The following is a 27,030-nucleotide window of genomic DNA, read 5'->3' as shown; positions in this document are numbered from 1 at the left end:
GGGAACATGAGAAGTCCATAGAAAATGGCAAAGGGTCAAATTTAGCCTTGCACTGCCAAAAGTGCAAGTGTGAGCCATTGTTTAGCAGACTAAACATATTAGGCAAGAGTCGGGATAAGATGGCACGCGAAATTTTAGAGGCGTATTGGATACAGAAGAAAGATGAGAGATGCATTAGTGAAGCTTCGTTGAGTTTACGTAGAAAAGAATTTAATTTTATTGAGCAATCCTCCTGAGTTATGCAAAGAACGAGATTATTATCGGGCCTCAAGCTGTTATTCTTGGCCTAAAGTTGTTATTCTTGGACTCATCTTACTTTATGGGGCCATGGGAGTTTACAGAAATTTTTTTCCCCTCAAGTACATGGGCCTCGTGGCTTCTTAGATGTTGGCAAGATAAAGTTTCTCAATACATAGGGACTACTTAAGTTATGGGGTGTAGATGGACATGTCCTACTGTATATGTGTGGTGGTGTTTTTAGTGTGTGACTTGTGACTATGTGGTGATATTTGCCTGTCCTGCGTGGTAGGAGTTACTGGGCAAAGCAGAGGTGTGGATTTACAAGACAGTATAGAATTTGTGACTGTCATGTTTGGTCGATGTTTTTGGGCTAAGAGGAAGAAAGTGTTGCTATCCCCTTGGTAAAGAAGAGGAAGAATAGAAGAAGAGGAAGATGAGATTGGTCACCGCCATGTTTGGACAAGGTAATGGACTGCGAGGAAGAGAGTGCCTTTTTCCCCTTGGCAAAGAAGAGGAAGATGAGAAGAAGAGGAAGTTGAGACGTGCCTGAGTGTAGAAGAGGAAGTGTTTTCAGGTTCTTCTTACAGTTGGTAGTGTGCGCGTGTGTTGTGTATCTTCTCCTGTGTTTGTGTTTGTTTGCGCCACATATCTGAATACATCCCTTGAGCTTTTTCTTTTTTTCTTCTTCTTCTTCTTGAGGGTTGCGTTAATCTGCGCTCGCGGGGTTGGTGCGCTAGGCGCACTTTCAATCAACGGCGCGCCTGAATTGTAAAATATCTTATTTAGCATTCATTGGAAGATTGCAAATTCGTACCCGGTGTTAAGGCAGACGAAATATATCGCCCACGATGTGTTAAATTTGCCTGTAGACAGACTGCTCATCGCCTTTTCGCATAAAAGATGTGCAAGCATGTTCCTGATTTCCTTGTTTGCCAATTCATCTCAGCTTTTAAGGTTTCATGCATACAAGCTGTCAACAGATTTCGCCCGTATGTATACGTCCAGACATCTAGATAAAACAGGTTTTGGCACTTTAATGGCGCCAGACTGCTCTCCTAAATTCCAGCACGATATTCTAACGTCTTTACGCATTCGATTCATCGATGAATTGAATATAGTCGACTAAGTCCAGGCTTCAGTTGCTGAGATGCGCCTTCAGAACATGACTTGGAAAAGAAATGATTCAGAGTATATACGTGGCAGCAACTGCCCCTACCGTTTAGCTGCTCTCGCCTACCGCAAGTTCTCATGATTGTTGTTGCTACAGTGATGGTGATCACCACGCTGTTTGCTTTTTATATTAGTGCGAGATTTTTTTTCTGTGAGTTATGTGAGGTGCATCGAAAAGGAATTATGCCTTAATTTGGACCACGCCAGTTTTCTTTTCTCCCATCCATATCACTGAATAATGCCGTTTCTTCGTTTAACCTTCATGGCGCACCATGAAAACAGTGTAATGAGGTAGGGATTGAAACTGTCAACCATTTGACACTATCCACAGAGGAATATCGTTTGTAGTGAGCCTTACTGTGCTTAGGTTTGCTACTGCGGCTATCGCAGTAGAAGCAAGAATGAGTGCACACATGTCTTCCAACTTTATGTTGTCTTAAAGTACCCAGCACTATACATGTATGCATCATATTTTCTATATGCCCATTATTCGGTACATTCTACTACTTCCCTGAATTGCTGCTGGCAAATAATGTTTGTTGTTTTGCAATATGGCAAAAACAAAAAAAAAAAAAGGAAAAAATAAAAAAATCCCATACATCACAGCTCCACACTGAAAACATTTGTGTTCTTTCAGGTGTCAACTGACTGGACGCCCCATAAATTCGGACCTTGCTTAATATGTTCGGCAGCTATAGAAAGAAAACTGCCATTTAACATTAGACAGCCCGTATATGTTTGCTACTTTTTCGCAAAACGATTTCGTGAAGAATGTTGCTAGTGTCGAACATTGCATGAGAACATACTGTGATTAGTTTTTTCATTCAATATCTGCAAAAGTAAAGAAAGCCATTAAATCTTGTCCCCCCCCCCCCCCCCCCCCCTAGAATAAAAAAGAAAAGCATTTCTCAAATGCTAGAAGCTGGTACAGACTCAGAATACGCTCCGACAGTTGGTGCCTGTCTCACTACTGAGCTCATGCCTCACATGGACAACGAAAAACAATTGAAATATTTCAATTCTATCAATAATTACGAAAAGAAAAAGAAAAACTGCTGCATTGGAGAGGAGAAAGACATTGCTGCAAAAACTGCGCATTGCACAAAGCACTGCTCGAATACACGTCCATGAAGGAGCTTGACATTGCGTCTGGGTATAAGGCAGGCCTCTGCTATGTGACTTCTCAGGCAGCAGTATCTGTTATATATTGATTTTCACGAAATAGAACCACGATGTGACGACAACAGGAGCTACATATCTGAAGAGGATCAGCAAGCACGGAATCATGTCGTTGACCTGTCGCGTTTCGCCAGCAAGTACACGTGGTTGGGGGTTTTAGCTAGTAACATATAGAATATGGGATCTGCTATATGGTTGATTACATGCTAACGAGATACTCAGCTGCTAAACGTTCAGACAGAGGATGGGAACAGTAGTGCGCGCACTTCACTGAGTACTGTGAAGGTCCATCAGAGCGCAGTATTTATTAGGCATCAGTCCTATATTGGAAAAAAAAAATACAAGAAACAACATTAAGCTCCTCTTTCTTTCTTACTTTGTTTCTCCTTGTCAGTGTGATAGCAGAGGCGGACTTTGGCCGAACTGTGACTTCGTGTACCGCCTTCTCAGATCCATCCGCACCGATATCGCGACATGTCAAGCATGGCAACCTTCAAGTGCACTTTCGACCAGGACTGGACGAATCCGAAACATTGCTAGTTTTCAGCCTGGATTTTAGATATTCGGCTTTTATGCCTTTTACTCTCTCCCTTCTGTTTTCTTCTTTAATGAAATAGTAATAGCTCGTTAATTCGAACTTCACAGGACCGGGAAAAAAAGTTTGAATTATTTGATGTTTGAATTATCGAATGACCTCGAAAAAACTGACAAGAACCATTCGTATTGTGGTAAATGTACCGTATTTAGTCGCGTAACGAACTCGTTCACGTAATGAACCCAACCAGCCGCGATTTGTGCCTACCAATATGGAAAAAAAAAAGAAAAGCGTCAGTCGTTAGCACGTCTCTCTGTTTCGCGCAGCATCTTAGCAGTGCGCAAAGATGCTGTGCCGTGATAACGGCGTCATGATCGCGGCCGACTCGCATGCTTCCGTTGACGACTGATGGGTGGAAGGATGGATGGTTATCGCAAAAAAAGAAAAAAAAAAATTTAAACCCATAGGGCCCCTCCACTCCATAGCCTTTCATGGGCGTTGGCTGTGACTGCGCCGACAGTACTTATCCGTATTTCCAAATTAACAGGGCTGGAATTAAAGAGTATTTAGTTGCGAGCTACGGAGGTTGCCCTGGAGAGAGAGCAGGCAGCCGCTGCCGCGGCCATGCATTCACCTTGCCGCGGTCGCCGTCCCCTCCCTCCAACGCCGCCGGCCGCCGCGCGGTCATGGCGCCATTTAAGTGCTACTCACTCTTCCATGGTTTTACCTTGTTCCATCTTCTGTCCCTGTTCTGGACGCACGCTGCCTCTAATTATGCCTTTTTATTGTGAAAGTGTTTCTCTCTCTCTCTCTCTTTTTTTCCCCCCCGCGTGATGTGCATCAAGCGGCCCAGACGCCGTGGCGCGTAGTTCGAATTATCCGTAGCGGTGCCGACTCGCGTTCGAATTAACGAGCTTTTTTATACACATATATTTATGGAGCTTGGCCGGACCAAGTAGTGTAGAGCAAATTATCCGAAAATTCGAATTAACGAGCTTTCACTGTGAATGCTTCTCCTTACTATTCAATTGGGATTAAATTGTGTTTAACAAGCTAACTGGAGACGGATAGCATCAGGCGGCATTGTATCAGCCCGTTTTAGCATAAAACAAAGTAAACTGTCACTCAGGGAATTTACCAAATGCACTCAGGGAAAACCTGGAAAACTCGGGGAATTTCGAAAGATCACCTGAGGTTTACATCAGACTGGTTTACTTCAACTAAAAAGAAGAGAACGTACATAGATTCATGAATCATATGGGCAATTGGCTTTTGAGTTGGACTTCCGGTCATGAAATAAGAACAGAAGACTGTTGTGATACAACTTATGTTATACATTTTTTCATGTTAGTATAACAAAGTTTACGTAAAAAGAAGCAGCAATGGACAAGAAATTGTGTAGTAGTTAAAAAAACCTATGCAAGCGGTGGTATACATGTAAGAAAATCGTTGTTCTGTAATGGTTTTAAATGTTTTTTACTGCAGAAGAGCTTTTTCAACATTTGAGGAAGGACCTGTTTAAGATTGCAGATAGTTTATTCCAAATTACAGCTGAAGCATAGATATTAGCTCTTCTCTACTGAACATTGCTAGGCACTATGAAGTTAACTACAGTTGAAAAAATTTCTTCCTGGGGGAGATGGATAGGCTGAAGTAGTGACAATGGTCGGATGTTGTATATTTATGTCTGCAAGATAACCACACAGCCCAGTTTGTAATTCCGCATAGAAAAATTGTCCCGAAAAATGTATTTAATCTGTATGAATTTTTTACTGTGTGTTGTTTATTGTGGATATGGAGAGCTCCTTTTTTGAAATCTTATTTAAACAAATGTACTACCATATTTAATCTCATAATGGATCCAGTCTTTTTCAAGAAAAATTGATGTCAATGATGGGAAGTTTTTTTCCAGAAATGTGTTTTTTTTTTTTTTTTTGCAATATTTGCCCATTCTTTTAACCATTAGTCATCACTGAAAGCATGCAGTCAGCCGGGATCATGATGTCATCATTTAGTATGTTTGCCTCAAAAGGCATTTTCTTCTATCAGGCATTTCGATCAATTTGTGGGCCCTTCCTCATTCGCAGCATGATAAAGCAAACATACTGAAAACCAGGTTTGAATAATTGTACGAGCAGAGCAAGCTACCACCCGCACTCCTGCTAAGGCCGCTGGCACTCAGCTAAGTTCGCCCCCTCCCACCCATAGTGCTAGAGCTAACATCAAAAAATAAACAGATAAACACAGGGTGATGTTATCCAGTGCAACATCTTGGTGCACTGCCAAGGAATAAGCTGCATACTGTGACAGCGTGAAAGGGAAGGACAAGGGAAAGACATGACAATGACTGTCTTTTTTTTTACATTCTTATCAGGAAAAGTTGAGGTGGCTTCATTATGTGAGTAGGTTCATTATGCGAGTACATGCGGTATATATAGGTAAAGCCACAACACTGCACGGAGTAATTCGTGGCTGTGATAAAAATATCATTGATTCAGAGTTTTTAGTGCGCAATATATGAAGAGTGTACTAGCTTTAATTTGTACATAACAGGCTTTTTGTTCCTTACTTGAAGCTTGGATCATTCACCAGTGGCCAAATAGCACGGTTCAACTTTTGTTTCTTCTTTCCTTCGCTGCTTTTTTTTTTTCTTCAAGTTGGATGGTGTATGAACATGCCTTCTGTGAAACTGGAAGCGATGGAGCCGTTGACGTACCACCCTGCCTCTGCAGATATGATGCACACTCCAATTGTTCAACAGGAATGGATGGGACAGATACCGGACCAGTCTGGTTCTTCAGACACTGGATGTATGTTCATTAAAACATTCCTTCATTTATTTTTACGGCCTTTACTACTATTGTAGATAAATGTGCTAGTTGGTTCAGCATGCTGACTGCATACTGCACAGCATGCAGCTGTAGAGATGAAGGCAACGCTGAGAAAACCAGTGACTTTCAACTAACATTTTATGGAACAATGGTTTTAAAATATTAGAGGCCATAAAATGGATACATGAAATGAAAGCCAATATCAAAGCTCAGTAAGTGCACAATCACCATCACATCTAGTTCTTGTGCACATTAAAGGTAATTGCTTCTAAGTTAGTGTCATGAACAGGTGTCTCACACAGTCATCGCAAAGTTTCATAATGTCGTGCTTTAATGCTGTTCTATATTTCTGCCAACTGCTTATTAGCATTATGGAATCTTTAGGGGTCAACAAGGTCAGCTTTTGCATCTGATTACAAATTTCACAGACTTGTATGTCGATGGGCACCAGGAAGTTTGTCCCAATTAGGTGGCACCAAAGTGCACTCTGTTCCATTGACTTGTGGTTGTAGCTACATAGCACAGACTTGCTGTCTAAGTGACAGACTGAGAGGACATCAGTGTACAACTTTACAATCTATTCAGTGCATCCTGAAATCTTAATTTGAGACTGATGCAGTCAGCTCATCATGCCATCGTGTTAACAAAAGCAAGAAAATAAGCAGGCAGTAAGGTAAGAGAATATTGAAGCTCAAAAAACAAACTTAGCTGTGACAGGGATATGCGTTCTTAGGATTGCTAGCAGTGGTGTAGTTAAGTGTTCATGCTGTCTGCTCTCCCTTCGTCTTTGTGGCTTCGCACCAGTGCTGTGTCTTCTCAAACCTGCTTGGGACATTAACTGAAAGAGAAGCATGCTCAATAGTAAGACGGCAAAAAGAAAAAAAAAAAAGGAGACAACCACAGAAGAGGACCTGACACAAAATAATGCTACTATCAACTGATTTTATTTTGTCGGCTAGTGGCATTTACATAAGCAGCCACATGACACGTCACACTTTGGTGGCGCCAGCTATTTTTGACATCTTTTGACAGACTAACAAAACAGATGCAAATAGTTTATTGCCTCTTCAGTTGTTATAGGCAACTATTGTCAAAGACAGGTTACAGTGAAGGGGGTAAATAGATATGAAAGAACTGTGCATGACATTGGACCAGACACAGAAGGCCCGTTAGCCTTGTAAAATTTGTTATGAAAATTGATTCAAAAAACCGTGCTCAGCCGAGTACAAGCTTATGGAGGGATCGCTGATGCAGTGGTCCGCTTTCTTTTCTATGTGAAAAGCTTTGAGCAAAACTCGTGCATGCTAAAACTCCTGCCCAGAATCTTTGCTCCTTTAAAGCCGGGTACGCTCTTGCATGACATTACATGATTCACTATGTCTTGTCTCATTGTTTTGAGAGTGCTCCTTTAAACAGTCATCGAGGCAACGCCCTGTCTGCCCGATAAAGCATTTTCCTCAGGAAAGGGGGATTATGTACACCACTTCTATGGCACATGTATCCAAGGAATCTTCATGTTGCTTTTTGGAAATGCGCTTGCCTTCACCGCAGATGCGGTGGTACAGCTTAGCCAAATTGTTTGGCGTACAGGAAACAAGCGGCATATTGTGCCCGCTGGCCACTTTTTTGAGGTTATGCAACACCTTATGAACATAAGGCATCGCATCTGGTTTGCCTCTCAGGCATTTAGGAGCAGCTGCCTTTTGACAGGGTTCACGTTTCTTTATAGGAGAGTTTCAGCAACACCCATGATGACCAAGCAAGGGAAGCTAGCAGCCAAAAGCCTACTGGCTTTTTAAACCAAGTTACACCACAGTCAGTGCATTCAGTCACTGCATGAGTGCCACAAGCTGCTCAACATCGTATTCTACTTGACTGACATCGCGAAAACATGGTTTCTAAATCACAAGGAACACATCCCCGACTGGTCAGCCTTCACCGAGCATCTGCACAAAATTTTTTATATGCCGCTTGGTAGTTCTGAATTGGCTAAGTAAAAGTTCGCTGCCTGTCTGCAGCATCCTGGTGAATCTTTTCTCACCAAATCGATGCTGCTACAACGGAACTGGAATGCATTAGCCACATTCTTAAGGGCAATGGAGCTGTAGCTTCCGATGCCTTGCTGGCATGGAACACCTCAAACATCACTACTTGTCAACGCCTGGACAAACTTCAGTCATGCTAACCCAAGAAAGACACCATCCTGCACTCAATTATCCGTGCCACTATACGGGGGGGCTCTCTGGTCAAGCAAACTTAGTCCCTGCAAGCCTGAATCTTCCTCCAGCTTCACCAGGGGCCGTATTTCAAGTTTGAGTCGTTATCAAAATGTCGCTATCTCACGTGACCTGGAGTCATCTGATTGGTTGAAACGCCAGAACCAGGCGTTGCCACTACGGAATTGGAAGAGGTGGCAACATCACATTCTGGCATTTCCACCAATCAGATAACTCGAGGTACTTTTGTGTTGTCTTTATAGCTTTGCCTTAACAACTTGCCGGAGTGGTGTTGTGGCACATTGAGGGAATATGGCACTGCATCTAGTTAAGGACGTGTTTTGTGCTCTTGTCATAGAGTTCCGAGTCCTTTGGACGACTATGCAAACTTGACGACTTTTGCACCTGGTTCGTCTTTGAAGACCTCTGCATAGTTGTCAAATGTGATTTCCATGTACTTGCAATAGCCTGAGCTGTGGACTGTATCCAGCTGGACTGTAGACATCCTGGCCTGGCTTGCCTTCCTGGGATAACAAGCATCCACAAAATGACCTTTTTTCTTGCGGTAGTTGCACTGCAAGTTACACACTGGGCACTTAGAGCTGGTATGTGGACTGTAACTGCAAAAAATGCACAAATTCTGGCTGGCAGGTTTCTGTCTTGCTGCTGTAGCCTCAGCATGTCTGTCACATTTTGGCTAGAACTGACGCTGCTTGTCTTCATCGAGGTTATGTGACTAGGCACTGTCGCTTGTGGAACTAGCTTATTCTTCAGTTTTTTGGCATCTTCTGCTTGCCATGCTTGAATCCACACCTCCTTAAGTCTCATCTGAAGGCTCCTGCACAGCTTATTAGCTGGGAGGAATCCCGCAGTCCCACTATGAAGTGGTCGGTAGAAGACAACCTTCTAATGTTGGCGATGGCTGATGCAGGGCAAAGTTGCATCTCACATCCTTGTTTTTTTTCTTTCCACGTTTGGCGTTGCCAAAGTCACCAAACTCCAGCAACTAGCCCAAGAAACAACCTTATGGATGATCTTCCACTTCAGCAGTAGTATAGTTGTAATTTGACAAAAGATAGCTGCGTATCTGATTGCTGGCCTTAGTGGTGAAACTGTGCCGATGCGTAAACCTCATTGACGGGATGCACGATATGCACCTTGAACTTGTTGACTACATCTGTGTAGTTGTTAAGAGGTATGCCTAGGCCAAACGTCGCAAGAAGCAGACAAGCTCCCATGCCCATGCAGAGCCTGAGGTTGAACATCTTCCTGCTCTTAGTGAAGGCCTGAAGTGGACATGCTGCCCTCAAGTTGACTTAAATAAGTTCGCCAGGAATAAGCATTTTCAAAGTTGGACCGATCTGTCTAGCGCGATGAAAGACGTGACGATGATGTGTTGACAGAGCAAGCATTTTCAAAGTTGGACCGATCTGTCTAGCGCGATGAAAGACGTGACGATGATGTGTTGACAGAGCAAGCGCAGAGGCCGGTAGCTGTGTATCCCATTCTCGGGTCATGACAGTTGCTGAGTGCCGCGGCTTTGACGTATTCAAATGACTTGTATGTAATAAGCCATCTGGCAATTATAAACATTGCCGTGGCAGACAAAAGTTTCTACGCAGTTGCTGGCTGGGGAATTAAGCCTCATGGCTGGTTAATGAAGATACCGTCCTTGAAGTTGCAGGCAGGAAGAGCGTCATCTGTGATGGAAATCATGTGCTTTGTCATGCGCACAGCTTGACCTCTCCTGGTTCCATGTCACATACTATGGCCCTTAGGCACAGCCTGCAGCAGTGTTGACACAGCCGAGCACACCAAGCATGTGCAACCAAACTGTGCCCTCCTTATTGCAGCGCTCAAATCATATATATATAAACAACTCCCGTCCACAGGCCTTCTAGCTGCCTATCTAGTTGAGGGGCAGAGCCCTGTAAAATTACTAATTTCCATAGCAGATAATTAGCTGTGACATATTTTGTACCACATTTTATTGGCACTGTTCTCCATTTCTTGGTGCAGGCACGGCCACCACACATCACGGGAGTGGCATGGATCCTACAGAACCTTCACAAGTTGGGACAGGTAGCTGTGCTACGACTACTGATTCCAGTCCGTCTGAGAAGCAGCATCAGTGCAGCCATTGCAGCAAAGTCTTCAAAGCAGCGCACCTTCTGAAGCTTCATTTGCGCATCCACTCTGGTGAATGTCCACACCAGTGCCATTTTTGCTCTAAGAGGTTCAAACTTAAAGGCTACTTAAGGCAACATCTTCTTTTGCACACTGGTGAACGTCCGCACCAATGCAGTTTTTGCTCTAAGAGGTTTAAACAAATACAGCACTTGAAGGCACATCTCTGTCGCCACTTCAGTCTCCGTCCATACAAGTGCCGCTATTGTGTGAAGACCTTTGCTCTTCGTAGCAGCCTGGCTAAGCATCACCGAATCCACTCGGGCAGTCGTCCACATCGGTGTGACATTTGCAACAAAAGTTTCATGTTTCGTAGCAACATGAGTAAACACCTTCTTACCCACACGGGTGAGAAGCCATACCACTGCCAGCTGTGCCCCATGACCTTTGCAACTGACGGCAACTTCAAACGGCATTTACAGACTCACAAAGGCACAACACCATTCCAGTGTACCTTTTGCGGAGAGGCATTCCATGAGAGGAGCGATTTGAAAGCCCACAAAAGAGAAAAGCACATTATTTTTTGAATCTTTGTTGTCTGATTCCAACTTCTGTCATGGCAAGCATTCTTTCTTAGGTTAGGTCAGTGGTTACAGATTCCAGTTTTTCCCACATTGACAAGGTCTTGGCGCAAAAAACATAAGTGGGTGTATGTCCTCAAAGTATACAGGCCTTTTTTTAGAAAAAATTGGCCCTAATAGGCTTCACATATATCATTTATATTAAAATTATGGCATACACAGCGCGGCTTTATGTAGGGATAAGGCTTTCAGCAGCAGTATAATCAAATCCACTTATAATGATATTATTTAGAGCCTTATTTTGATGTAAAAATGGACTGTTGGGGTGCCATTAGCTTTTCATTGCTTTCCGAGGTAAGATAAATCGCTTATGCCTTATTATCGGTCATAAAAAGTCTGGTCATTGAGAACCAACTTTAAAAGAGAAAGACACAAAAATGCTATAGCCACGCCAGCCAAACTACGCTCAGAATATAAAAGGTCATGCACGAGAAGCTGGCATAGATGACTCTATCAAGGGACCCATCCGAGGCTGGGAAAGGGAAAACACCAGATTACCATGCACCTAAATGTGCCTTGTCAGGGATGGTTACATGCAGTGGCGGCACAGGGGACGAGAAAAGACTGAAGCTTTTGAAAGCCTCATCTGATGGAACAATCCATTATTAATGTTTGTGTGGGTGTCACATCGATGGCACATTAATCGATCATGTGCTTTCTAATTTAGTATCTCCACCAGATGGAGGCATTGTATTGACTGATATTACAGACCATTGTCCCATATTTGTGCGTTTTGTCATAAATTTTGAAACACCTACTTAGGCCAATGTCGTTTTAGACTGCATTCGTTGAAGGAGTAACTAATACCGATTGGGCTTCACTCACATAATTAGAAGATCCACAAAAAGCATATGCTCTTTTTTATGGGTGCCTCAGTCATATCTTGAATGCCATTCACGTACAGTCAATTGCAAAAAAGAAGTTTGCATCACCCCAGAATTCATGAATGACATATAGGATGCTAGAATTCTTGTGCAAAAAGGAAAACCTTTACAAAAAAAAACCTAAAGACAACCTGTTATGGGGTTGTAAGGGGCCGTCATTACACCTTAATAACTAATTATTGACCAGTTTATATGCTACCTTTATTTGTTGAAATAAGTAAAAGATCTATAAAAAATGGATAGCAAGCTACTTTTCTAAATTTAACATGTTATCACCATTACAGTTTGGTTCCGGTCCAGGTATCTCGACCGAACTTGCTCTTGTTGCATTAATTAGAGTGCCATAGATGGAGGCGGGATCGGTTTTCGTAGATTTATCTGGAGCATTTGGGGGTCCAAATAGTAAGAGTGTCAGGTGTTTATTTTATACCTGTGATAGGTAACATTGGGGTACTGCAAGGGTCCAAAATGGGCCCACTTTTATCTTTAATTTTTATGAATGATGTGTCGAATTGCCTCATTTCTTCAAACTGCATTCTGCATGCAGTTGACACAATAATAATTAACTTTGATAAATGTTTAGATACTCTAATTTGTAAACTCAATAACAATCTAACTTGCCTGCTGAATTGGTGTCACGTGAACTGAATACCTATAAGCCCATCAAACACTAAATTTGTTTTGTTCACATCTCACCGACGGTCACCTACGTCCACTCCTTCAATATCTCTGTAATAATCCCCTACCTGCAAATCCCCACTGCAATTATTTAGGGGTTGAATTGGAATGCACTCCTAATTTCAATTCTCATATAGTCCATGTTGGAAAGAAAATTTTGATTGGAATAAGAATTCTTTCGTGAGTTTTCCATGCATTTAACCATCAAACAAGCCTTGCTTTATATATTGCATGTATTCACTCACAAATTAGTTATTGCATGTTATGCTGGGGCACCACGTACATAGGCCACTTGCATTCCTTAACCATCTTGCAAAGACAGGTTGTTGGGATAGTAAAGCTTAGCTCATATTATTAAAAGGCTCAAATAATATTGCAAACCCATGACATATGCCATTAATGCAGAATCTTGTTCAATTTACCCTTTGTACATCTTTATTTAAACAAATCAGTAAACTTCTCTGTGGCGCACTGATTCCTTACAGCTTTTTAGTAAGTGCTAATGTCACCAGATTTGCTTCACACAATAATTGCATTTTACTGAAGGTACGTACGAACTATCACCTTTTTGCTTTCTGTAATACACTCTCCACCAGATTTAAATTCATCAAATACTTACGAATTCAAAAGAAAGCTTAAAAGTTGTATTTTATCTGCTAGTACTTGCTAGTAGTATTAGGTAGTTTATCTTCATACTTCAATTCCTGTCTAATATTTTTGATTGTGCAGGAGGTGTTGCTTTCTCTTTTTTTTTTTTTTCCTGCATATTCTAGAATGTGAAAAATGCTTCTATTATACCATGGTATTATGTAAGTTTGTTCTAAATATTTCTGCTTATGAAATTGTTTCCTGTCTATCTTGTGTATTTGTTAGTAAAGGAGGTGCCATTACAGTTTCTCACTTCAGGACCTCCTGTTGTATATAAATGTGTTGTATTATTTTGACACACTAATAAAATATGATTCTGATTCTGAATGCATGTGTTTTGGCAGTGCTTAATAATTTTGTGTATTTGTGACGCTGCAACTCTATTACTATACATACTAGAACTGAGTAGCCATTGGTCTTCTAATGAGCCTTACATGCTAATGCTGTACCGTGTAGAGAGATGGGTTGTATAAGAACGCTGCTCTTATGCGCCCATTCCTGGCTCGAGCATCATCGCCAAATGCGTTACGGGTGGCCAGCTGTAGGGTTGCCCAGGTTGCCACACTTTCACAATTGCCACTGACCAAACTAGGATGCAAGGCTCTGCTCACCCTTGGGCCATACCGAAAATTGATGTCTCAGACAATTTGGTGGATAGCAGCATAGGTACCGTGAAGGACCCCAGTAACGCTATTGCTTCTTGCCCTTAAAATCAAAGCTTAAGTGTCGCCCCAAATTTTTTTGCATGTTCCAAAAAATATTCTGCAGATTAGTGCGAAGAAAGAGAAGGGGGGGGGGGGGAAGCAGAACAAGTGAGTTTTCTAGCACTTTTTGCACTGTAAAAAGCTATAATAATACATGCACCACAGATCCATTGGGAATTTGTTTTCATAAAACTTTTTCTTATCTGTTGCTAGATTTCGTTCCTGATGTGCTTGCAGAAAAGTGAGTGCAATATTTAGTGAGAAGTCGTGGAGTGTGTATTGGGCTTCCATTTTGCCAACTTTTGACATGCTTTTATGCACGTTATTTTTTGAAGTCACTGAAACCTGACAAGTTGGTGTGTGTATTTACTGGAGTGGTCGACTTGATTTGCAAGCTATGCAATGGTTACACAAACATTGTAAAATCTTAGAATCAGGGTAATCATAAAAGAATGTGCTTTGAATGTTTCGCAGATGATTAGCTGTGTTGTCACAAAATGCTTGGAGCTCCATTGCTGGAATACTTTTGTCCCACTGACTGCATGCAACACTGGCATTTTAGACATTTGATTTGGATAGTATTTAGGATTGCTTCATGAGTTAATGTATCCACTGGTGCAATTTTATGAATTGTTGTACAGAATTCCACAGGCAATTGGTGCACTTTTTCTTTCACTGATATCAACTCGCTTAACTGGCTCTGCTGCACCAAAAGGAATGTTATACACATGTATATTATACAAGCGTAGGCTAGCTACAGCAGTGTTAAATGTCATTTTTAAATATTTGTAAATAAGAGAATTTGAGTGCTACAGTTATGAAAGGAAACTATGCAGTCTATTTCACATTTGGATTAGAGGCTTAATGATTTTATCATATCAGAAGTTCTGAGTTATAAAAATTACTGGACTACGCTTAAGTCTTAAAAGCTGAAATGGCAAAAGCCACTTTATAGGGCTGTTTTCACTAACTGCATCGTAATTTTCATACATACTAACAGCATCATCACTACAAATATTATCATCATCATCAGCTAAATACGCCATCAATGTCATTTCTACTATCATCATTATCATTGTCAGTGACTGCGCCGTTTTTGTCATCGCTACTAGCACCCTCACTAGGCAATCAAAATTACAATCGGTTTCTTTAAAGTCCGTCGTGGGCTACTGCTTTGCGTGCTTGGCTGGGATTTGGAGGTATATAGTGGTTCGATTGCCAATGGAGACAAGTTTTTTTTTTCTTAACTTTCAGTTCGTGCAAGCATCTCCAGCAAACATTTTCAATGGACATTTCTGCAGCCTATGAGCCTTGAAAGGCTTTCAGCTTAAAAGCAGTGCAAGAGAAAAAAGTTACTGAAATATTCATTTTTATTTACTAAAATGTGTTACCACAGTTGTTACCACAGTAAATTATTACCAGTAACATTGGAAGTGCTTTATTAGCAAATGTCCAAGTTTACTGTACTCAACACTACATTGCCTCAGTGGCTTAATTGTGCATTAATTCTGTGACTGAATCCAAGGTCACACATTAAGTCCTGGCTGTGGTGGTGCCATTCCACTTGAGCTAGAACTGCAAAAATGTGGAGAATTGTAGCAGGACATGTGCAAAGTTAAATTAAGATGTCTGCATTTATGAGAACCCATGTGGAACCAGATGGGCTTCAACTGGGACCAATAAGTGCTTTCTGGAACCAGCAACCTCCCATATAGGACCATTAGGGTCTGCATGTGGAGCCAGCAGCCTTCCATGTGGGGCCATTAAGGCACCATATGGAACCAGAATGATAATGTTCGCCCAGGAAGAGGTTCCTAGATGGATCATTTTCGGAGGAGTCCCAGTAAAATGCTGGCCCTACAAGAAGAAGTACGAAGTATGGTACGCATGCAGAAGAACGGGACACAGAGCGGACGTCCCTTCTGGGCCCATTAAAAATCAGATGATTTCAGTAGAAACCAGAAGCAATCCCATAAGGGCATTTTCACCTGGGAAGCAAAATTTTCTCGAAGTGTTTGAATTTAATTTCTTGCCAAACTCAGTTTTCTCACACAGTTGAATTGATTTAGGGGTGCAAATCACAAAGCTAAGTACTGTTCATTCCCATGAACCTATATATCATTATGTCTAGTATGTGTCCACAATTTCTCAGTTTGTTTTCCTTTTGTGTGAGCTTGAATAATAAATGAAAGAATGTCACTTTTTTTTTCCATCCAAAAAGTAATCTGGGTAAGTTGAATGAAAGAGAAAAAATAAGGTGCACATTCATTGAAAATGGGCTTGGTGAAGAAGTGTGCATCTCTCAACTCGGCACCTGGGGTAGTGAACAAAGTGCACTTTACTGCAAGAGAATAAACTTCTCGGATGTTATAATTGCTCGGTTTCACGGATCTGCGTTGGTATGTGCACATATGCACCTGCGTGCAGAAAATTTGTCGGGAAGCCAATTTTTGAAATATAATATTTATATAAGATGAATGTTGCTTATAGGTAAACAACTTGATGTCGCCTTCTCTATCTAATTGCTGCTAAATATAGGAACAATAATATTTTTCAAGCCGTTATGATGTGGCCATCCACTTTTTTCTTAGAGAAGCATCCACCAACAATTAACGGCCAAACATTTGTGTTTATATATAGCCCCATTTCTGTTTCAGTCCAATCGGTGAAGGAAAGGCACATATCGCTATTCTTGTTGGACACTTTTACCGTACCGTAGCGAAATGGGGAATAGAAAATATGGAGTAAATGGGGCACTTAAATGTGTGGCAATGCGGAAACCTTCATTTTGCTGATACGGTTGTACGCTGCGCCGTATGCATTTGTCTGGGCGCGCGGGGTCGCTTGCTTTTTCACGTCAGACAGCATAACTAATACTCTTCACGGTTTGTCATAGTCATATATGTATGGTTACAGCTAGTGCTTACAAATATCTGCATTGTCACTCGAAGTATACAAAGGCATTACGCAAGAATAGGAAGCGTTGGTGACAGGAAACTCCGCGCAGCTTGTTCCCATTGAGGAAGAAAAATCTCCTCCATGCCTGTTCCATACGCGAAGCAATTTTGCGTATGCGTCGGTATCGGCGCGTAATTAACCCTTCGACTATCTTCGGCCAAAAAGCGGCGAGTTCCAGGCCGTCGGCTTCTCGGAAACCGATTACGTTCTCTTTTTTTCAATCGAATTCCGTGCGTGCGCGCGTACGCGTTTGTGTGTGTGTGTGTGTGTGTGTGTGTGTGTGTGTGTGTGTGTGTGTGTGTGTGTGTGTGTGTGTGTGTGTGTGTGTGTGTGTGTGTGTGTGTGTGTGTGTGTGTGTGTGTGTGTGTGTGCGTGCGTGCGTGCGTGCGCGTGTGTGTGTGTGTGTGTGTGTGTGTGTGTGTGTGTGTGTGTGTGTGTGTGTGTGTGTGTGTGTGTGTGTGTGTGTGTGTGTGTGTGTGTGCGTGCGTGCGTGCGTGCGTGCGTGCGCCCGCGCGCTGTTGGTGTTAAGTTTTGCATGGTAGGTTGGGCAATGATTCGCACTTCCAGTGAACTCTCTAAAAGCTGCATCGCGGTATGCATTAGCGATGGCGACCTCTATTGCGGGCCGTAAAGCTATCTAGAACTCTAAAGTAAAGCTAATGTAGCTAATACATGAACTATAGTATTAGCGCAATGTTGCGGGCAAGTTCAGGTTTTCTTTAGTACCTCTAGGAGTTGTTTCCTTCCTCCAAGCTCTAGGTAACGTTATTTTTAGAGTGGGTGAGAAGCGGCATTTGACTGCCTTGACATTTCACTTTCTCGTTTGCGCTTGTGCTGCAGGTATGACTTTGGAAGCCGCAATGCATGTGAAGTCGCAGTATGCCACATCGCGAAATATATCGGCACTTGGCTTGGTGGGTTCCAGATCCGTTCGCGCTGACTGTTTGTAGCAGAGCTTTTCGAATGTCTAGCCACGCATGTAGCTTAATTTGTCATGGGCAAAGCTGCCCTTGTTTGAAAGACTGTCATTCTCAATGGTTTCTCGCGTGAGGGCTAGCAAGTGCGGTTCTGATTTCGCTGAAAATTAAGTTGGTTTGTGTGTTCTGTGTGCATTCTTGCTGACGCAGTCGTAAATCAGCTTTCATCGCTAATTCCTCTTTTAGCGCGAAATATAATCGAGAATTACAACTGCATTCTGGTTACCCAGAGTACCTAAATCTGCGCGTGCCTCAACCATATTTCTTTTTGCCTGTATATTTTACAACTGCTTATACAGGAAAGCTCGGAGTCGGAGCAAAACTGAGTAGAAGCCTCAGGTCACGCCATATTCACCTTTCCACAACCGTCCAATGTGGAGAAAGCGAAACAGCAGATTCACGTACTGCGCTGTGGATGACACTATTCTGCTTGTGGTTTAAAGTTGCTGTCTAAAATTGTAAGCCGAAGGAAGCATCGGATGAGCTTTTTTTTTCTTCTTTTTTTTTTTAACATCTCGTGGCTGAAGTTGAATTCGGCCACACTCAGTCTAATCCAGTTCCTGCAAGTTTTGATTTAAACGTGAGTTCCATCGGCGTTACGTCGGTGTGGCTTTGCATGTGCTGTGCATTGTGTTTGGTCAATATGGCGGCGCCTGCAAAACGAAGAAGCTGCAATGCAACATTCGTGTTCATGATATGTAGAGTAGAAGTAGGGAGGGAGTTTGTCGAGAATAAAAAAAAAATATAAATTCAATGTTTGGTGCGAAGCGACATGAGAACTGAGATTGGTGAAGCCAGAAACAAAAAAGGGGGGGGGGGGGGGGGGGGTACATACCAAAATAAAATTATTTTTTTGATTAATATTTTCATCCTTCAATGTATAGTCATTGGATACTTTCTGTGCAAGTCGTTTAATCCCTTACCAGATTGTGCATCATATATGGTATCATACATTTCCGTTGTGCTAAATTGTTCTGAGCTGCAAAAAAAATCGTAGTTATTTTGTTTGTTTATTTATTTATTTATTTATTCAAAATACCTTACAGGCCCCAATCAGGAGCATAGAGTAAGGGGAGCGACAAATGCATACTTATTAACACAGAATAAAAATAAACATGAATATTAGGCAGCAATGAAGCACGGCGACAATTAATAAAATGACAGCTCAAAACCAACCCAAAAGTACAGTGTAAAATACGAAAGCTTTGAATGCGACAATGCAACACAGGAACATAAAAAGTAACCGTAAAATATAACCTAAAAAATGTGTTATAAAATACAGCGAAGAAATGTAAATTAGAATTGCAAACTGCACAAGCATCAGAAAAAGGAAAAAAGAACGGCATGAGAATTGAACAGAATCAGGGATCAGTTCAGTTGAGTCGTTCAGTCGTGTCCGACTCTTCGTGACCCTATGAACCATGTCACGCCACGCTTTCCGGTCTCTCACTATCTTCCTAACATCACATAACTTCATCTGCAGTGCCTCGAGGATGCCATCTAACCATCGCGTTCGCTGCCTACCCCTTCTCCGGCGACCCTCAACCTTTCCCAACACCAAATCTTTCTCCAGCGACTCCTCTGTTCTCATCAGATGACCAAAGTAGCTGAGCTTTAACTTTAGAATTTGACCCTCCAATGAGCAGTCAGGGTTTATGGTCGACAATATCGACTGATTTGATCTTCTGGCAGTCCAAGGAACTCTCAAGAGTCTTCGCCAGCACCACAATTCAAATGCGTCAATTCTTCGGTGGTCAGCCTTTTTCACAGTCCAACTCTCGCATCCATACATCGCAACTGGAAAGACCATAGCACGAGTTATACGGATCTTGGTTGGCAGACTAATGTCTCTGCTCTTTACTAGGTGGTTAAGGCTAACCATTGCTCTCTTTCCCAGAAGCAGGTGTCTCCAGGGATAGCCACGTCTAATTTTGATAATAGTGTCATGGCAAGTAATGGTTGAACAACGAGCCATGAAATGTGTCGCGGTTAGCTATAGAAACAATAAAGCCAGTAAGATCATTCCAAAGTGATATGGCCCGAGACAGTGCATAAGAATTGAATACCACACCACTGACTCTCGTGAAACTAAGTTGGTTATGTAACCGTTGAGATGTATATGAAGGAGCAGTGAGTGGAAAGGCACTCAGTATGTAGTACTGTCTGAAATTCATGTGAGCACTAACTGAATCTGCACAATCATTTATTGATTCGTAATATATGAATGTTAGGTAGTATTCTTTGTTTCTCGCAGAAACCCGACAGGTCGAGGAAATATTTTCTTCACTCTGTCTGGAAGCAGCGCTTTGAATAGATTGTTAGGTCATTGCGGAAACTTTTGTCCCGTTAGATTACAGTCTGAGAACGGCATTTTCTCGTGTATCAGGTATGATACAGCATGCAGTTAGGTTAAGTTTTGTCGCTTTATCATGTTTCATAAATTTAGTAGCAGCAAATAAATTCACTCCACTCGCAAAAATTTACATACTTTTTCAAGTTCATATTGCACATTCTAATGTGAATTATGTTAACATGTGCGGAAGAAACAAAAGTGGGGTCCTGCACTCATTCAACTTCCTTTTTTAGCAACAGTGAAAGCTTGCTAGAGTTCACTCTACAGTGTAATGTGTACTTGTGCACTCAAGGCAAATGTCTAGGTATTTAAAAGCATCATGGTTGCTTACCCTTGCCGATAATTGTCAGCATCATTTTTTGGGAACCGTCGTCGTTGCAACAGCAAATTATAGACACTCTTTTTTTTTTTACTCTTCTGGTCACCCTGACAGGCTGTTCTTTTCTCACGCAAGCGCTTGCATGGTTGCAGGTTAACAGCACGCCTGCCTCATCGGCATTGAAAATGTCGTGTGGTGCATAACCCTAAGTTAGTGCTGGCAGCAAGTCAGTCCATTCGCTAACTACCGTCTCGTCCACTTTTTTGCCTTCTCCGCAAACAGCTTTGTAATCAAGCCCATGCCTTTCTTTAAATTGATGCAGCCACCCTTTGGACGCTTGAAAATTTTTGACACCAAGAGAAAGTGCAATGTCATTGGCTTTCTCTCGTAGTACTTTGCCGTTCATGTGCAGTGCAGTATTGTGTGGTGTCACAGGGCCCATTTCAGCATGTTACAAGTACAGTTTGAAGTTTCCTTTCCTTGTTTTGTTTTTATGTGTAGGACATTTTTGGCGCTTGTTTTGACCGTACTTTTCTCTCCTGGATTGCAGTACTTTATAAATTAATTGTGGATTAAGTGAATAATTAGTTTGGTCATGTAGCATTCTGGTACAATCAGAAGGTATTTTATCAGTATGAAGCATAGGTAATTGACGCAACATGCATTCATACATACAGGTTTCCTAGGCAAAAAAAATATATATTGCCATTTAGAACACTATTTGAAATGAAGCAGTGGAACCAGTGGACCAAGATGCTAATTGAAATTCATGTTTAAAAGCTTGTATTTTGGTTCACCTGATGCTCTGGCTTGAGCAGTTGGGCAGGGCATCATATATTTATTATGCTGACTGCACCAGTGGAACTGTCACTAGCGAAATTTTTTTTATTGCTTTTTTGCAGATATGTAAGTGGTAGAAAAGGTTACCTAATCATGTGCATACCTGTAGTGACTGACTACAGGGAACAACGCTGTCAGTTAGCAGATTAGGTTTTTAACTCTCCTTCAACCAATGTAGTCTTTATCTCAATGGAGATAAGTGCCGTGTCACACGGCAGTCCTTCAGAAAAAAAAGATTAAGAAAGTTCCTAGCGTAAGGAGTGCTGATCATCTCCCTCGAGCAGGTAAAGGGAGTACTCTGGTTCCCCATGAGCTCCAGTGCAGGATTAAAAAAAAACACATATGCATTAATTTTGCGTTTATAACTAATTTTAATACTGTAGCACAACTCAAAGCATGAAAAAAAGGTAACACGCAAATATCCAAGCATGTACACAAGAATTTTGCAAGCTCATTGTGGCCAGCAGAACGGACAAACCCGCAATTCTAGAAAAAGTAAAAGCACATTCCTTTCACATAATGAAGAACACATTTATATTTTAAATTTAATTGAAACTGTTGAAAAGAAAGCAGCTCGAAATTATTTTTCATGTTTTTAACCTGATTATTTTATATGCATACACAAACTGGACAGCACCTAATGGGATCCCAACGGCGTCTCTGAGAAGCGAGTTCTTAGCCGTGTGACACGGTGACAACTCCATCGGGGCTGAACTCCTTCTGTGGTCCTTTATGGAAACAAAGTTCGAGGGAGTTGGGACTTGCCCAAGTGAATGAAGTATAGGCGGCCTTGCGATGCCTGAGTTCAATTGTTATTTCCTCCCTTGGGTCCTTTACAAATTACGTTCATAAAATTCACCTGTCAATCTTTCTAGGTTTGCAATTTGTATGCGTAGCCTTCCGTTGCACATTTCTTCTCTGGCTTTCAAGTTCAATGTGCTGCTGTGTTGTGATCCGCACACAAAATGAATACATGCTGTTGCTTGCAGAACTGGTGTTTCTGGCGTTTATGGATATTTTCTCTTTCATTTTGCAGGCATCAGAATGGATGCTGGCAAGCCCCGGAATAAACTTGCTAGTGGAAGAACCTTTCAGATCAGCTGGTGGCATTACCTGTTGGCTCGCCATAGAAACAAAGGGAACGATTTTCTCGTCACAACGAGCCATTTTTGGAGCATGTTACTGCTTCACAAAAATTCTTGCTAATGGAGGCTGGATTTGAAAACTGTAGTTAACAATGGAATAAATATATTGCCATCAATGTGCACACTTCCGTCAGTGTACACTGCTTTGCTTCACTTAAACCTTTAGCTTGAATCAATATGTGCTTCTACTAACCCACCCATTCAGATACATGAAGACCATGATTGCTTGCTGGCAACAACGATTGGGCTAGCTGCCTCGGGACAAAACGCAGGTGTAAGCTGCCGTTTTCATCCGAGCCGGATCCGCGCTCAGTCCATAACGTGTAGCATCACTACCTGCGAGGGACTCATTTGGGGTGATTGGCACTTCGATGGCCATGACTACTGCATTGCAACGTGGCCATGACTACTGCATTGCTCACTGGGCACGAAAATCATATCATGGCGCTCATGGTAATGAAGCTGAAGCAGCTGAGTGACACCTTCTTAAATAAATGACACTTTTCAAATATTTAGTTTATCTTAAAGTGCTTTTTGGGCGATTTTGGCACGACAAAATTTTTGCTTCAACCAAATTTTTTAGCGCTCCATTAGTATTGTAGCGAGGATCGACGGTAGATGCATAAATTGGATGCATGGTTAGGCGAGTCGCAGAATGCATGGACACGCATCGGAGTTCTCAAGGGCTTTTGCAGACAGGAGCAATTCATGCCGTAGCATCATACCCCTAAATGTGTGGGCTTCATGTCCTAGGTAAATTTTTTCGATTGTTTAACATTCATGATAAAAAAAATTAACCTCTCATTACAATCATGGTGGTTCTGCATTTGGTTAAATATCACATGTGCTGCTTGTGTTTCCTGAAGCTCTCTTTTATGTGGTCCCTTCTTGTCTTGCGCTCTTGGGACTGCCCAGCTCAAGTCAGATGTTTGCACTGAGAAGCTGTAACAAAAAATGAGCAGGAAATGTGTGCCCCATTAAATTGTTTTGCAAAGAAACCACTCAGATCTGCTTCCAAATTCATTTCAGTCCTTTAGTAGGTGCTCCTACACTTGAAAGAACCTATGCATAGTGCACTTGGGGACCACAAGATTAATTTCGTTGACCACTCATCTGATATTATGCAGTATGGCTTGTTGGATTGGCTCTGTTTTCTTTTACTTATGCTGCTTTTCTTCATGTTGCAGGATGTTGGCCGCTTTCAACATGTCTACATGTGCCGTTGCCAAAGGAAGGCCCATACAGAACAGCTTTTTCATGTTTACAAGACCAATGTTCATGGCGCCTGAAATGATATAGCCAGTGTTTTTTATGTCTAGTGTTTGTGTACGACGTGGGGTGCATTGACCCTTTTCCTTTGCAAGAGTACAGCCAGATCACCAAAAATGAAATAGTGGTGGAGCTTTGTTTCTGCTTTCACAATGGTTGACACTAACTAAACATTCTAGTCAGTTGATCAACGCTCCAATTAAAATGATAAATGTGCTGATGAAACATGTAGCCAGTGTCTGTTTGTGCACTGTTCTTCACCATACAGCTTTAGGCGTAGTACATGAGTCTTTTATATATGCCTTGCCTGGTTATTCCTTGTGGCTGTGCAACCGCGTGATTTAATTCTTGTGGGTCATTATTTCTGCATTTATTTTCTCGATTTTACCTATGCTTCCTCATTAAAGTGGGATTTCGAAAGCAGATTTTTTTTTTTTTCATCTGCTTTTTAAAAAAAATTTAACCTCTGCCATTTCAACTGATGTAAAATGACGCTTGTGTATAAGGCAAATTCAGTATAGTGAAACCTCCTTGATTATAAAAGCATGTCTATAGGAATTGACGTTTTGGTTCTGTCGACATCAGATATATTGAATATGATCCTATAAATCAAATTTCATTTAGTTTGACCAGATGTTTGGTTTTTGAGTCTGAATTACGACACACCATTATAGCATTTGTTGATGTAAAATGTACTGAATTGTTGAAATAATCAAGGTTTAGTATAGCTAATGGATGTCCATGTTTAATTGTGAACATAGCATTTCTGACAAAGCCAGAGTTGTTCCCATTGTGTGCATGTAGTTTAATATGTACGTAGTTTCATCATCTTATAAGAGTAGTGTCACATTCTGTTATAGCAAGTAGAGAAGTGTTGTCTTTGTGTCTAGTTATCTTCTCATTTGATATCAAAATTTAAATATCTTATCAGATGTTTTTTGCTAAGAGCAGACTTCTTTTTTTTTTTTTTTTTTTTAAGTTTCTGAAAACCAGTGAAAAACAGGCTCCCCAGGCCTTCTGTAGAACAGATTCCTTCGTTCTGATCAACATTTTACTCACAGAGGCCACAGAACTGCTCTAGAGCTGCCACAACATAATGATTTGTTAGCTGTATTCCTAGGGACACTTTAGCACATTTTCAATATCGAACCTTTTGAGTACATTTGCAACATCTTGTGAGTTGGCTTCCAAAAAAAAGCATGCAGTTCCTCCTTTGTGGGCATTTTGTTTCAATTGTGTCATATAGTGCAGCGTAGAATCCTCAGATTTATAAGGAAGTGATAGTGAAGCCAAAGGTAGTGTAAATACATGGTTTTGACCACATGTGCCTTTTCGGTGGGCCACAATGTCGGCCTCTTTCTCTTGGCAGCCTTGGGGTATCTGCATGTTGTTATGGCATGATGTGTGTGTAGGCATGAAAATTGAAATTGGAATTTTGTTTCAAATGTGGTCCCCCCGTTACGGTGGCTCAGTGCTGAGGGTGCTCGCCTTGTGAACGTGAAGACACAGGACCACATCCTGGCCTAGGTGGCCACTTTTCACTGGAAGCAAAAAGAAAGGCACCTGTATGCTGTGTGATGTCAGCGCACATTAAGGAACCCCAATGTGATCGAAATTTCCGGAGCCCTCTACAACAGCCTCCCTCTTAGACTGAGTCACTTCGGGACATTAAACCCCATAAAAAAAAAAGAAAAAAACATAAACCAGAAACTTACTGTTTTTAAGGTGGACCGGCTGAATCTGATGGTGCACACGCTTTCGGAACTGTGAAGATTGCCTTTCACATGCATTGCCATGTCACCATTCTGCCATGTTTTACTGAGAATGCTCTGGTTTTTCATGACGCAGGCATATATGCAACATCTTCCACGGTTGGCGAGTTTCCTGGACCAAGCTTGCATGCTCTTGAGCATTCTGCATCAAGCTCTGTCGCAGCTTGTACTGGTGTGGAACAGGACTTGGAGGGACAAAAAGGCAAGCAGAGCCACCAGTGCAACTACTGTGGTAAAACCTTCAAGAGAAGATATGACCTGAAAAGGCACCTAAGTGTCCACACTGGCAAACATCCACATCAGTGCCACATCTGCGGCAGACAATTTACAACAAAAGACCTACTAATGGAGCATAGTTGTATTCAGTCCAGTGTTCAGTCCTTCCATTGTGGCTACTGTGGCCGGGAGTTTGCACAGAGGAGCAACTTCTTTGAGCACAGCTGCGCCCACACAGGTAACTATCCCTACAAGTGTGATTACTGCCGCATGAGATTTACTAAAAGCAGGCTCTGCCGTGCTGGTTCTGTCATTTGGGTGCTCGACTACTGAATCCATGTATGCGGCAACAAATCCTGGCAGCAGTGGCCGCTTTTTGAAGGAGGCAAAAAGCCCTGTGCCCATATACTGTGCAATGTCAGTGCATGTTAAAGAACCCCAGGTGGTCAAAACTTCCGGAGTCTTCCACTACAGCGTCTCTCATAGCCTGAGCCGCTTCGGGATGCTAAACGAATACCTGCTGACAGGTTCGGGCCTTCGTGTCACGTGACATAACGTCGGCGACGTCGTGGCGTGCCACCTGCCCGGGTGTACCGATGCACTCACACTCGCTGCGGGAACTTCAGCATAGAACAGGAAGCCATGTGCTCTGCGTTCTATGTAGAAAAGCAGGAAATTTGCGGGTGTAAAGGAACGCATGCCGCTGGCGTGAGGTACGACATACAGTCTGCGTTCATTTGTTGAGCGGACTTACCACGAATTGCAGTTATTATAGAAGACTTAAGTATGCATTTTGCACGGCCTGAGACTGAGCTGCCACCCTGTACCCGATTTTCTCTAAGCCCAAAATAACTGGTTTAAGAATAGTATGAAGCTCCTCACCATTTATTGTCTTAATGGGCAGATCGTGTGCTACCTCTCTAAAGGAACTAAGCTGGCTTTTGATCATGAATATGTGCGCTGAAGTTGCTGCTTCACTGGAATTGGCAGTGGCAACACATATATTGCCACATTTGTAATCTAAGCAAGCTTTCATGTATATTTAATTGGGCATCAGAATAACTGTGTGCTAATGAGGCTGTAGATTCATGAATCGTTATGCAACATATTGCTAGAAATTAGTGTCTGAGCACTCATTTTCTTGTGACAACCTGAAGGACTAACACACATTCCTTATTGTGCTGGGATGAGGTAGAAAGACTATGCCTGTGTTTCTTAACAATTTCAACGCTCGTGCTGAGATTGTGTGCAAAATGCTTGCAAGGACTATAGCCTGATAACTGTATTGAACACGCTCCTTTCTAACCACTAGCAACTTCTCCCGTGTA

At 42.0% G+C, this 27,030-nt stretch overlaps 1 protein-coding gene and 1 long non-coding RNA gene across 7 annotated transcripts in view; both read left to right on the top strand.

Annotated features, from left to right (window-relative positions):
- LOC146181857 (uncharacterized) overlaps positions 1 to 27,030 on the top strand; it is a 145,731-nt gene that overhangs the window by 80,426 nt on the left and 38,275 nt on the right. For 4 of the 5 annotated variants that reach the window (XM_084576865.1, XM_084576864.1, XM_084576863.1 and 1 more), the window contains 2 exons: positions 5,782 to 5,934; positions 25,563 to 25,940. In XM_084576865.1, coding sequence (XP_084432991.1) covers positions 5,782 to 5,934; positions 25,563 to 25,940 — 531 coding nt within the window. The remainder of the gene's footprint in view (positions 1 to 5,781; positions 5,935 to 25,562; positions 25,941 to 27,030) is intronic. The other variant, XM_084576861.1, reaches the window with a different exon arrangement.
- On the top strand, positions 17,395 to 24,326 carry LOC146181858 (uncharacterized). 2 transcript variants are annotated; one of them, XR_014700298.1, is made up of 4 exons: positions 17,395 to 17,570; positions 17,652 to 17,725; positions 22,337 to 22,898; positions 23,633 to 24,326. It is a non-coding gene; the product is annotated as an uncharacterized LOC146181858 (long non-coding RNA). The 2 variants fall into 2 exon arrangements; XR_014700299.1 differs by lacking the exon at positions 17,652 to 17,725 and having other exon boundaries at positions 17,396 to 17,570.

This window comes from Amblyomma maculatum, chromosome 8 (genome assembly GCF_055883805.1).
Source record: "Amblyomma maculatum isolate TAMU_Amacu chromosome 8, ASM5588380v1, whole genome shotgun sequence".
Taxonomy (NCBI): Eukaryota; Metazoa; Arthropoda; class Arachnida; order Ixodida; family Ixodidae; genus Amblyomma; species Amblyomma maculatum.
This window is presented reverse-complemented; position numbering and strand designations above follow the sequence as displayed.